At 41.8% G+C, this 14,364-nt stretch overlaps 1 protein-coding gene across 3 annotated transcripts in view; it reads right to left on the bottom strand.

Annotated features, from left to right (window-relative positions):
• WWTR1 (WW domain containing transcription regulator 1) overlaps positions 1 to 13,474 on the bottom strand; it is a 122,675-nt gene extending 109,201 nt beyond the window's left edge. The window contains exons 1-2 of one of the 3 annotated variants that reach the window (XM_039488953.1): positions 13,335 to 13,474; positions 9,095 to 10,421 (exon numbers count right to left, since the gene is read on the bottom strand). In XM_039488953.1, coding sequence (XP_039344887.1) covers positions 9,095 to 9,510 — 416 coding nt within the window. In that variant the 5' untranslated portion in view covers positions 9,511 to 10,421; positions 13,335 to 13,474. Of the gene's footprint in view, positions 1 to 9,094; positions 10,509 to 12,246; positions 12,273 to 13,334 lie in introns of those variants that run through there. The other 2 variants (XM_039488954.1, XM_039488952.1) reach the window with 2 other exon arrangements.
• Positions 13,475 to 14,364: the final 890 nt, after the last annotated feature.

Genomic DNA, 14,364 nt, shown 5'->3' with positions numbered 1-14,364 from the left:
TTTTAAGTTAACCTGAAAATGTTTTTGTCTCCCATTCGAGCAACTGAAAGTATCACATTTCTCTTAATGATTTTTAATCCACTTCTACACCTACAGTTAAACATAAGCTTGGTTAATAATCACCGCAGCTCAATAATTATTAAAATGTAGCTACAGACTAACACAAAGAACAATTACTTTCGCATGTGTGATACTGGTGGAACATGTTTCTGTGAGTATAGCTTTTTCAAGGTTTCAACACAGGCCCTGATCCTGCAAGATATCAAATGGAGAAACCCCCAACTCCACTGAATTCAACGGGAAGTCAATGAGAGTTGAGCGCACTCAGCACTTCACAGGATCTGGCGCCTATAATGAATTTAGGTCCGGTCTATATTTGAAGTTGCATCACTTTAACTAAAGGTATTATTGGAAGCCTATTTAAAATTAAATTAGTGCACCTTTGAATATAAATGTCCTTTTTTCATACACTGAGTGTAAAGTTCAATTTGAGTGCCACAAAATTAATATAATTAAATGGTGCATGTGCTAAATTAAAAATGACTAAAATTTAGAGATTTTACATACACAATAGTTCAACAGGACAACTCACCTAAAGCGAAGATATAATTGAAGACAAATTGTTACCTGTCCTGTTAAGCAACTCTATAACTTACAATAGTGAAGCCTATCCAAGCTTATACCCACTTGACTGGATTATAACAAATAAAAATGAGCTAGCTGATACCTGATGTCCCTGTATCTTACATACTACTTTCTACTATTTTCTTTTATATTCTCTGTAGTTTGACTAACTGCACACCTTTGCACCAATACAAATAAAAAGGGCCTAAAAATTAACTATATTTGTAAAATATGTTTTATTTCTAATTAATCTATGCACATGGGAGATCCTACTGCAGTTTTTCAGTTCTTCAATTCAATGTTTCGGAGGTAACATTTGGCATGAAAGTTAATTTCTTAAGACTTGGAAATCAACCAAAGCAACACAATTAGCAAACTCACAATTCCCTGCCAATCTCCCTCATGCAATGCACTTTGTCATTAATTGTATGGAAGTTTGCATGTACCATATACATATATTGTATACACTGTGTAATACATTTTAAAACTACACAAACATAAAAGAGACATATAAAACGTAAAATGACTGCACTCAACAACTTGTCTTCAGGAAACTAGTGTAAGCTTTTGAATAATCATTCATGAAGTTTCCTTCCTGTTCTATTCTATTATTCTTGACCATCCCTAATAACTCACATGTTTATACAAGCCCTGCATGCAACCCTGGCAATGTACTCTTTGTAATTTGTCAGATATATGTAGACTACCTTTAAGCACCATTATTTGCTGGGAAAAGTACCTAAAACTCCCAGAAAGTCAGTTTTACCTTCATGTAACAAGACAAGGAGTTTAAGGACTTTGTACTAAGAGTATTTAGACTGACATATTATACCTACAATTTTTACTACTAAATGTATCTGCCCAAAGACAATAATTAGGCTTGGCAGAATTCAACTTTTTTTTTTAAAATAATTTTGATGGATAATATTGATTTTACTTTTACGCATTTTTTCAATTTTTATCAATTTTCACATTTGTGCAAAATTATGTTTAATTTGTTTCAATTTTTAATCGATTTAAATTTTCACAGTTACATGAAATCATGGGGAGGGTCAGATGTTGTTATATATAATTGTATAATGACAGATGTTAAGACTCAAAAAGTTAAAGATTTATAACCATTAAAACAAAAAAATATCAGTGCTACATGTCAAAATATACAGAGCCTTATATCAAACTCTAACAAGTTCTCAAGCTCCATATTTCTTACTTTGCCTATCTGTAAATTTCAATTATCAATGGAAATATTTTTTGTTGGTTTGTGTGTAAGATGAAATTGACATTTACCTCTATTCACTGATAAATAGGGTGACCAGATGTCTCCTTTTTAAAGGGACAATCCCGTTTTTTGGGACTTTTTCTTATCTAGGTGCCTATTAGTCCCCCACTCCCTGTCCTGTTTTTTCACAGTTGCTATCTGGTCACCCTACTGATAAAAATCAATTTATTTCAAGTCTAACTATAATCTAATTAAGCGCTCAAACTCAAGATGTAAACCGTGAGTATGTAGGTGAAAATATAGTTTTTCATTTTTCTGAGCAGTGAAATTCTCATTTGTTACCAGTAAAACACAAAAAGCCAAATTTTGCTTTCAGTTACTTGTGTACAACCACAATAAACACAGTAGGGTTCCAAATGTGTAACTATCAGCAGAATATGGCCCACCATCTGCAGCTTTTATTAGTATTTTCTATCATAACTTTCAGCACCAATGTTACTGACCTGCAAAAGAAATGTACTAAGGTTTCTCATGATTGATTCCCAATTATTATTTCTACTGAATTTAAATTACATTTTTCATAATGACTTTTTCAAACCAAGTTTAAATGTGTATGTGCATGTATGTGTGTGTATATATACACAGAGAGAAAACTCTTCATGGCTGCAAGTGTAAAAGATATTTTGTTTGCATTGTAATAAAACAATCTCCTTCAAATAATACAGAGCCAAATCCCGAGTTCCTCATTTAGTCCTTAATTAGACAAACCATAAAGGACTTTGCGATTTGCACCTTATCAAACTTTGATTAAGAGAATCAAGTTTCAAATTCCACTTGGATTTTCTTTTGTATATGGTACTACAAATGACCAAATCAATGGAATATATAGACTATGCAGTTCCTGATCCTTTAAGTGTTCTCTACGTGGAACTGACTGCGGGGCTATGTATGACCACCTGCTTCTTTAAACTGTATCAATGGATTTGTTTGCCTCTCCTACTGGATTGCAATGCATCTCCCTTAGGCATAGCCCAGTCACTCAGGTTTTGCACAGGAATGAGGGTTTGACCCCCAAAAAAGTAATTTAAAAATCACAGAAATTAGTAATGGAAAATACTTAGTAGATCAAGTCCATCCCCATGAAAGTGGAGAGATAAAGTCAAATTCTGTTCTCAGCTACACAGAAGCTATGGAAGTTACTCTGGATTTACACCAGTGTAACTAAGAAAATAATTTGGTCCACAGACTCATGATAAATAATGCATGAGACATTAAAGTGGTACTGTTAAACCTGATCTTAAATTAAAGGTACTTTAGCATATATTTAGGAAAATTACTGTAATGGTATATATTTCACCTGTTACCAAAATCATCAAATTTGTTTAGTTTTGATGCGTACATTCTGACACTCAAATTCTCTGTTAATAAAAGTCAGACATAGTTGAATTGTTGTAGAATAAACTTTGGTTTTGTATCAAAACTTTCATACCGACAAAGGACTTTGTAAAGTAGTTCAATACACACATTGATTGTACACAGCAGCCAGTGTGGACTCAGAAAAAGATACGATATACCCTTGGACGTTATAACCCTTTTTTATTGAGCGGGAACATTGGCAAGGGGACCAGGATTATCCCCTATGCACTTAGAAAACTGTCATGGAATCACGACCTTCCACCTGGACAGTCACTAGAGATGGGGAAAAGGCACCTAGATTCTAAAGGATGAATGAAATACTCTAAAAGGCATTGCCAAGTGAGTAGCTTTCTAAATCATAAAATTAAAAATAGTGAAGATGTATGACTTCTTGCCTAACACCATCACACTATACATTAATACCAAAGTAAGCCACACTGTTGCTGCGCTTTTACATCAGTGGTTGGCAGTAGTTCAAATACATTTATGTAGTTCCCAGTTTATATACTGAGTACAGCACAGCACTGAGTACATTGTCTGCACTAAACATTAATAAATAGTAATCCCTATGGCACTTTCAGAAATTACTTTGGAATTTGCTATGGAAAAGTAGTATTAGGAAAATATGTATGTATAATAATTGTCTTTAACACTATACATCTTGTTGGTCCTTTTTGGAAACAGCATATTCATACTGTCTCCTTTTGCTTCCTATCTCCTCTCCCTTTCCCTATTCCATGCACATGCTCAATAATATAAAACGGACCAGATGTGAAACCAAGCTTCCAGCCACCCCTTGGCACTAGAAGGAAAACTTGGGGCATGCCAAATAAACAAAACACTACCAACAATTACACTGCTTTTTCCCTGAGCAGGCTTTTACTAGTAAATTTTACTTTAAACTGCTAGCATTTACTATAACATTTTTTAAAAATACACAATGGTAAAGATAAAAGTTTCAACCAGTTCCACAAATTTGTTCAGTACAAATACTGCACTCTATGCAGACCTGTTTATCCTCTGGAATGAAATCACAATCCAAACAGAAACACTGAACACACAAAGAGAAAACACTTGAACCTTAGACTTCATTTGAAATATTAGGCTCTGCCTCCTATAAAAATAACACCGTAAGTGGTAATAAGTATTAGTTGAAGAATCCTTATTACTACAGACACATTTCTGCATGTTGACTAATATGAAATTGATACTGTCATATACCAAAAAAGGACCATGCATAGGCATGCCTATCTTTCCAGAAATCCTCTTTATTAGAAGAAAAATCACATTTAAGGTTTTTCCACCCATGCACACACAGCAAAAATGTTTTAGATAACATTACTGCATGAGTGAATGTGTTTATTAGTCTGCTTTCCATCCCCCCACTTCTGTGGTTCGGTATTTAATTACAGGGTGGAGCGGTCCTGAGGCTACTTATGTTTCTTCCAGTCATAGCCAAAACACCCCTACAGGAATTAACATGCAAGACTGTGATCTCTGCAAGTTATAGCTTTGCTGACCAAGAACTAGCTAACCAAAACTTATTGTTCATTAACATTTCCACCATTACTTTCATTTAATCATCTTGAAAATAAAGATAGATAGATAGATAGATAGATAGATAGATAGATAGATATGCTGAATTTACATTAAAAATCTTAAATACAAAAATGTAATGTGCTTTGATAAAAGTAGGACAACTTTATTTTGCTGTTTGAACTTCCTTCTGCTCCTCTCCCTCACAACTGATTTATGCCAATGACTCTGCACAAATAAATGTTGAAGTTTGGATGACAATGTAAACTTTTGAAAAGATAGCCTCTAAGAATACACAAAGTTAACCTTATATATGTGGTCTGACTCAAACTGTTTTTAAAGTAAATTAATCTGATTGACCAATCTTATTACTTTTCTCTGACATTACAGATTATTTTTCACTTGGCTCTTAAGAAACATAATTTAAGACTATTTTAAATCAGGATTTCTCCAACAAATATTATTTTCTCTCAAATATATTATACTCAATGGCAATATTTGATAGTTTAAAAATTGATTATTAGGTAGCTAGGTGTTATCCTCAAAAAAATAATACCGGTTTTCCGTATAACAAAACTTTCATTCCACACATTTTTAATTATAATAAAAAATCCCAGCAATTTAATGATTAACAAATTCTGTTGGACAAATAAAACCCTAACAAACAAACAAACAAAAAGTCCACAACACACACACAAAAGATTCCAAGTTAGACAGCAATTCACACAGACAATGTCAACCTTAATTAAAGAAAAGAATAGTAAGACACGCCCATTTTAAAAAGTACAGTAAATAAAGCACAAAGTAACATAATAAAACAAAATTCCCCAAAACCTGTCCTGATTTTTTTTTATTATTGTTATGGGAGAAAATAAAGAAGATATTTTTATTCGGGCTTACCTGTGCAGGAGATCAGAGGGCCGTACTCTTTTGGCCTATACAGCTGGAATGCATCTAACTTTGTGGGGTTTTCTTGGCTGAATATGAAGAGTTCTGTGTGTCATAACTGTGTGACATGGGCTTGGAGGTATAGCTGACAACCAATTTTAAGATCAGATGAATGAAACGAATAATGATAAGTAAGTACTGCTCCTGGATAACTAGGCCACATAAATGACACATACCTTTTTACACTTGATCATATCTTTTGATACTTCTTTACCAAATGGAATGTAGAATACTAAAGAAAAGGAGTGCAATTTAAGAAATGGACAATCATCTGCAGCAAATGGACTTGTGTGCTCCCATGTGCAATTCCCTTTCCCAGGTAAAAACAGAAGCATGATGGGAAATTGTAAATACTGGTTTTGCAGCTGGGCCAGCATTATGCGCACAGCGCGGGTGAAGGTGAGAGCACAGGAAAGCACTTTGATCTTAACCAAAAGCCAGATTGCTCACAAAAGTATAGTAACTCATCATGTTTAATGCCACCATCAGCCAAACCCTGCAAATACCTGTTCGCTGAGTCCTAACAGGTATTAACAGAAAAACCTGTATTTAAGAGTGATTGTTGACAGTGCTGTTATCAGTCTCTTTTTAGTCTTTTCCTTCTTTCTATAGCTTTGTCATTGCTCTCTTGGGGACTAATCCTGAAAGATACCTAGTGACAAAGTCTCCCATTGCCTTGGGTGGTAACTCAGAGCACTCAATAACTCACAGGCTCAGACCTTAGAAGCATGCTTATTTGATCCATCAGAATGTTATCATCAATGTAGACTAACATAAAATGGCAGAATAGGGGAGGTGTATTTTCATATTTCACAGTAACCTGGAATACAACCAAAGGCGGGACCTCAAGTTCCACTGGGGAAGTGCATAGATGGTTTGGGGTTTGAGTTTCGGACTCATCCTCAGGTTGCAAAGTGGTCAAGTGATGAAATCATCATAAAACCATGTCACTGATTTTCTTCAGAATACAATCTTCACTAGCTTTACTTCTAGCCCTCTCATACATTGTTGATGCAGATGGCATATATTATGTCATGGCTGGGTTCAAGCTCAAGGAGCTTCCTATTTCCCTTGATGGGAAGTTGTGCTAAATGAATATAGATCTCCTGCAGCCTGAACAGTTGAACTCCCACTGTTACACTTATGTTTTTGTTACACTAACAAGGTTTTCTGTCACTGACTGTTTACAAACTGAATATTCTACCACATTGTTTACAATGAACTCTGGAGTACAGGAATAAATCTATTAAAAGAAATTTACCAAAATAAATACAGTGATTATCAGGCCTGCTTCACTGTTATGCACCAGTTTGATGTCAATGTCAGAAATTAAATATAATACTCTTTTGGCCAGAATTATTAACCAAAACAGTACTGGATGATGTTGCCATACATACATCTTTAAAAAAAAAATAGATGTCACTAGTATAAGGAAGCATCCAATGCCACTAAAGATATGGAAGCTAAAAATATAATTTACACCGGTTGCACTGAAGAATTACATTCCATTTTCAAAAGCCACCTAAGATATGAAGGATGGCCTTGTAACTAACGCCAGGAAGCCTAGGTTATGTTCCTATATCTACCACAGACATTCACCTTAAGCAAGTCACAAAACTGCACTATGCCTGTTTCTCATTTCTGTAAAATGGGGATAAAAATTCCCTCCCTGACAGGAGTGTTGTGGGGCTTAATTAGAGAATGTAAAGTGCTTTTGGATTCTCAGATAGAAAGCAGTACAGAAAAGCACAGTAGCGCAGCCAGTCGATAGAGCACTGGACTAGGCCTCAGGAGACATGGGTACTATTCCTGGTTCCCCTACTGGCCTGCTGACCTTAGGCAAGTGACTTCACCACTCTGTGCCTCAGTTTCCCCACCTAAATGGGGATAATGAGGCTTACCTCCTTTGTAAAGCCCTTAACACTTTCCATCAGTATATTGCTATCAAACAGCAAGGTACCTTTATTATTTTTGTACAGTGTCACAGAACTGTCTAATAAAAGGATCATGTTGTTGTGACCCCATGGCAATAAAGGATTGAACTAAAGACACTAAAGCAGCTTAATCTGAAGACCTTCATTTTTGTGAGTTCTATCTCAGTTATTTAACCTAGTTTACTTGAATGAATGTGCATTAATACTAATTAATGTGGAAACAATGGGAAAAGATAACCTTATATTTCACTGAAATAAATGTTAATATACTGCAACATTTAACCTGTGACATCATTTAGATCACATTTTAATGCCTGCAACACAGCATATACTCACCTGAGACCATGAAAGCAATCATACCTATATTTTTCTCTTGCTATTTAAAAAATCATGTGACAAACCATGACAATTGTATTATGGTGGAGTGAACTGACTATAGTAATCTAACTAAATTTCTCTTTTTCAGTACTAACAGTCAAGATAATTTGCAAATCAAGGAGATAAAACAAACAAGTAACTACAGGATACAGAAACTTCACAAATGGCATATTTTCTCCTATCCCTATTCGTTTCAGCCTTTAGTCAGTCAGACTCCATCATTCTTTATAGACGTGCCCAGGTCCTCCTAAATTCCTTAAAATGGAGTGATCAATAGAATGTTTCTCTGTGATTTCTATGGTCTCTGTGTATGTGACTTGTGAGAATTTCATAAACTTCTCCATGGCACCCACACCAATTTCTGAGTTTCAACAACCTACATAAGACCATTGGCATCCATCCCATACCATAGCCTCTGCTATCTCCACTTCAGCATCAACATGTGAGAAATATGGTAACCAGCCAGTTAACCCTCCCCCCTTCACCATCAAGCCCTGGCAACTACCTTATAGCCCCCATAACTACCCCCACAACCAGCTTCAACCTAGAGGAACACAGCAATGACTAACTTCACTTTCAACTGTAGTAACCCCAAGGCCCCTTTATGCCCACCCCCTGCCCCAGTGCAAGAGTCTCCTTTGCCCTCATCATCAATGTTCTATATAAGGAACCTGGTAAAAGCCCTCATTTGCCCCACACATCTGGCCGAAGTCCCTTTTACATCCATCTGTCCGTCCGTCCCCCCCTCCCCAGCCAGCTCCTGGTCCCTTTCACACATCCCCTCACACAGCCAGTCCCTTTTACACCCCTCCACTCACACTGCCGGGCCAAGCCCCTTTAACACTCCCCCCCCCCCACAGCCGGTGCAAGGCCCCTGTAACGCCCACCCACAACCGTCCTGCGGCCCCTTTAACCTCCCCCCCTCCCCAACACACAGCGGGCCCCAGGTCTCTTTCAGCCCTGCCCTTACACCTGCCCCCAGCCCCCCTCGCTCTGCAGGGCATGCGGGGGCGCGGCCGGCCCCCTGGGCCCCACTTACTTGAGGAAGTATCTCTGGCCCGTGTGGGTGAGGGCCATCTCCCAGCCGGGCGGCAGCGGCAGCTCGTCGGTCACGTCGTAGGACTGCTGGCGGAGGTGAGCGTGCTGCTGAGCCGGGCTGGGGGTGGCCCCGGCCCCGGCGCCTAGCAGCGAGGCGGGCGAGGAGTGCGAGCGGACGTGCTGGGCACCAGCGACGCTCAGCCGGGGCGGGTGGCTGCCTGAGTCAGTGCTGGACTGGCGGGAGTGCGAGCCCGAGTCGGGCTCCTTGAAGAAGGACTCGGGCAGGATCTTCTTCCTCCAGGAGCTGGGCTTGGGGTTCATGACCGTGTTGAAGAGCGCTTCGAGCTCCGTGTCCAGGTCCTGGGTGACATGGATCACTTGCTGCCCCGGAGGCGGAGGGACGGGAGCAGGGTTCATCTTCTGCACCGCAGCACTAGCTCAATGCAACAAACTTCCCAACGGGAGGCAAAGAATCAGCAGCGGATCAGGGATCAGGGCAGATCTCCCCTAAAAACGCGTCTGTATCCTGTCAAGGGGCGGGCAGTCAGCAGTGAATGGGGGGGGGTCCCAGGAAGCACCCCCACAAACGAGGGGATGGGCAATCAGCGAATGAGGGGTGCAGGTAGTGCCTCCCAAATGCCTGTATCCTACAAGGGCCTGGGCGATCAGCAGCAGATAAAGATACTTCAAACCAGCCCCCCACAAAACGTCACTGCACCCCTCCCTGGAGTGCCCGGCGTCGGACACTCAGCAACAGACCAAGCAAGGGGTCCGAGCCAGTCCCCTCAAACACGAATCTGTATCTCGCACGATCGAGTGCATCCGAGTCAGTCCCCACGCAAAGTTATGCAACTTTCTCTGAAACTCTGGCTACTTGCTGCAATTCCCTGGGAGGAGGAGGAGGAGGAGGGGGCTCCTTTAAAGGGCGAAGGAAGAGTTCTCGCGGCTGTCACCGGGCGAGAGCTGGCTGCTGTCCGGATTCCAACGGGGAGCAAGGCACGCGGGGGACGGGGGTCTGGGACGTTCCGAATCCGAACGTGGGGACCCAGCGAACGTTCTATCTGCCACCAGTGTCCGGATCCGGGCCGGAGTCGCTCGCTCTCCGCCTCCTCCTCCCCCAGCAGCACAGAGGCGGGCAGGATCAGGACTTTGCTTCTTCTGCGCTGGCACCGCGCTGCAAAGGCGAATTTGAAGGCCGGGGGTGACTCTGTCCTCACATCCTCGCAATCCAGGCTGCCTAAGCCTGACGCACAAGGCGCTTTGCGCTGCGCCGCGGCTGCTCCCAATCCCGGACTGTCCCAAACAAACTTTGCGAAAAGTTCTCAACCCTGAGAATAAGGCGGGGCAAAAAGTTGGGGAGCGGCATTATTCATGAGCAGGGTGCCCCGGGCAGCCCGAGCCCCGCCCCCTTCTCCTCCCTCCCGAGCTCCGGCCTTCCCAAAGTGGAGTCTCAGCTATGCGAGAAAAGGCTCTGGGGGGTGAGGTCTGCGGGGCTCTCGTCACTCAGCGTCCCCGGCGGCGGGGCTGGTTCAAGTTGCAACACTTGAAGGCACGAGTGGCCTTATTAGGCGGAGCAAAGGTGCCGCCTGGTCGGCTGTAAAGAGAGATCGGCCGCCGACCGCCCAAGGGAGCCGCAGAAGGGCACAGACTCCCCCGGTCTGCTGCACCAGCCCCGATTGCAGCGTCGGGCCAACGTCCCAGTAACAAAGCCAAGCGGTGCCGTTTTCCCATTGTTACCATATTTGGTATCCTGAAGAGGAAACTCGATCTCCCACCCCCGCTTCCCAGCTCTGTGAGACACACCCGGGCGGGTGGAGCGAGCTTTGACCTGTGGGAGGACCCCTGCCCTGGGGGGCGGAGGGAAGAACCCTGGTCTCCTGTGTCCCTGTGGGGAGAAGAGCCCTGCCCTGCGGGATCCCCTGGGAAGGGCTGTTCCCCATGGGATCCCCACAACTTGGGGGAGGATGGAGAGTGCCAAGTCCTGCTAGGGGAAGAAGAACCCTGGCTTACTCCAGGTCCCCCAACTCTTTAGAGGAAATCTCTTAATTTCCCCTAAAGGAGTGAGGTGGCACCAGCTCTCCATCTTCCCGGTAAGGCTTCTCACAAGAGACCCCAACTCTCCCCTCTTCCCTTTAACTGTTGTAGTCTCCTGGGGCAGATACTATCAAGAGAGCCTCCCCTGCCCCTTGGAGATGGAGTCCATCTGCACTACAAACACAAGTGTCTTTGGGGACCCTGCAGAGTTAATTAATCCAACAGAGTTAATTCCTTATTGTAATGAGGGGACCATGGGTATATCTTCAAACAACGCTGAAGGCTCCAGCTCCAGCTGGAACATGATCTGAGGCCACAGTTAAGGTCTCATCCATTCTTCAAGATGGGGGTTAAACCATTCTTTAACAGAGGTGAAGAAAACTGTGTTAACTGGTTGCCTTGACAGTTGTAATTTAGTTGATCTATTTTTTTAAAATTGCCCAGTCTGAACCCATGCTTTATTTATGTGGGGAGGGAGGGTGGAAACTAGGATGTAACCGGAGCCCCCAATATGGATGTCATATTATGAACGGGGGGGGGGGGTTTGCATTTTACCTAGCACAGTTTGGTATAAAGGTGGCAAGTTAAGGTTTGTGTCTCTGCATTTATTTCATGAAACAGATATTTTATATTAAAATGGATTCTGAAACTTCCTTTCCATTGACATTCTATATTTCATTCAAGGTTGCAGTTCAAAGAAATTTCTATAATGCTAGGAAACAGTTTTTTAAAAACTGATATCTAAATTGTTTCCTCAAACAGCATTTTGGTTCTAATGGAGACAGATTACTACTTTAAAACAATTCTCAAGACTGTTCAAAAACTGTAATTCAACTCTCAGAGCAAAAATTTCTTAGATGAAGCCATTTTTAATGGCAGTTTCCTAGCATAATAAATTTAGAGCTGAAATGCTATGATGACCGGTGCCAATATAGGAACTAGACTGATAGAAATGGATGGCAGTGAGATGCTGAGATCCATAATGGCACAAACTATCTGCTTCTAGCTGCACTTTGTCCCATAGCTACACAGAATCTATTTTAAACAGTTTATAAAGAGGTTGGCTTTATGACGACAGGTTAGATCTGAACTTTCTCTAAAATTTTATCATAGACTCACCTCAGTCTGATACATGCATAAGTAGTAACATTTCAGCTATAGCTCTGATATTCTTCTGCATCTGTCCTTACCTCTATTCAGGGGCGGCTCTAGGCACCAGCAAACCAAGCTGTTCCCTAGGGCGGCCAAATCTAGGGGGCGGCAGGCTGGGCCAGTGGACCTGCCACAGTCATGCCTGCGGGAGGTCCACCGGAGCCGCGGACGACCGGACCTGCCGCAGGCATGACTGCGGCAGCTCAAGCGGAGCCGCCGGACCCGCGAACCGTCTGCAGCGGTGCCCGCGGGAGGTCCGCTGTTCCCGCGGCTCCGGTGGAGCTCCCGCAGTCATGCCTGCGGCAGGTCCGCTCGTCCCGGGGCTCCGGTGGACCTGCCGCGGGAGCTCAACCGGAGCCGTGGGAAGAGGGGACCCGCCGCGGGACCGAGGAAGGGCGGCGCAGCACACCGCGCTGCCTGGGGCAGCTTATTTTCTAGAGCCGCCCCTGCCTCTATTCATCAGTCATATATATCCTACAGTAAGAAATAGGTTTGTCAGAATACATTTTGCTCCATTTAATTTACATCCAATAGCCTAGTTGCCTTCAGAACTTTTTCCTCAGACTTCCTATAAACTAAAAGGTCATTCATATAAAGTTCCACTGCCTCCAGGCCTTGCAGCTTCTCACTCATTTTCCCAGTGAAGATTCATGAGGTACTTGATGCTCTAGCTTGTCTTTGTAGCTTTTAAGCATACTCTGATAAGGTGGGCATTACTGAGCTATTTGCACATTTCACAGGTACTCAGAGACATTCAGCCTTTGGCTTTGTGCCTCACAATACACCCAGGGTGTGCCCCAAATGTTCTACTATTGCCCACCCTGATGTGGTTTATTTAGCATTATAACAGCCATGTAAAAACACTTTCTAGCAGACAAGCTAGCAAAGGGCAACCTCCTCCCTTCCCCACCACCACATGAATGCAACTATGGCCATGGCTACACTTGCAGATGTGCAGCATGGAAAAGTGGCACAAGCTATATCAACAAAAGCACATTTTTGCTAGTCTGAGCTATGCCTACATTAGCTATACTCTTGTACCTATAATGGCAAACCTTTTCTAGTATAGACCTGGTCGTGATTCAAAAACCAATAGATGCAAAATGCAATTTGCAGATGTGATGGAGGAAGGCTTCTCAAGTTTGGATTTCCTTCCTTAAGGAGGTTATATGACTTTCCCAAGATCAGCTGGTGAATGAAGAGTAGAGCCCAGATATCCTGACACACAGGCCTGTTTTGTATATGTATTGTACACCCACTAGGGTTGCTGGGAATATGATGTCATAAACGATGGCAGTATCACATTTCCTAAAACATCTAGAATGCACATTTTTGGTTACAACTGAACAATCCAAACATATGTTGTCAACCAACAGTAGGGTGATCAGATGTCCCGATTTTATAGGGACAGACCCGATTTTGGGGTCTTTTTCTTATATAGGCTCGTATTACCCCCCATCCCCATCCTGATTTTTCACACTTGCTGTCTGGTCACCCTAACCAACAGAATGCAGCAATATTTTCTTCACTTCCTGTCCTAAACTGTTGGGTAATGTTGTGCACCATTAAGCAGATGCTATGGTGCACCTCAGAAATAGCTGCAGCTATTGAGTGTGTAAAATTGGTAAGGTGCTTTGTAACTGTTGGGGTAAAAAGCTACAATATAAATATTAAAGGATTGTTTCTAATACACTATCCAGCAAATCATACTTTGATTTATACCTGATTTGATGCTGTGATTTTCAATAAATTATACAAAGGACCATAAAGAAAACCTTAACTATTTTGCTTTTTTCCCCCTGTAAATGAGAACTAGACAATTTTTAAATCTAAGTATATAAAATGCTAATCACTCACCCAAAACAGTAATTAAAACAATTCATCCCTCTTTTAAAAATACATGTATTGCTTTCTCCTGAATCATCCTTTGGATTAGGGCTTGATCCTGCTAACCCTTACTCAGGCAATTAAGGGTTTCCAGATTTGGGCCCCAGGATATGTGGTTTATAACTGATTTATATGCCATAGCATCTTTCTTCCCAAAGAACTTTACAAATTGTATACATCCAACACATCTAAAATGCA

Source organism: Mauremys reevesii, linkage group 9 (genome assembly GCF_016161935.1).
Source record: "Mauremys reevesii isolate NIE-2019 linkage group 9, ASM1616193v1, whole genome shotgun sequence".
NCBI classification, from domain to species: domain Eukaryota; kingdom Metazoa; phylum Chordata; order Testudines; family Geoemydidae; genus Mauremys; species Mauremys reevesii.
Note: the sequence above shows the minus strand (reverse complement) of the source record. Positions and strands in the feature narration are given on the sequence as shown.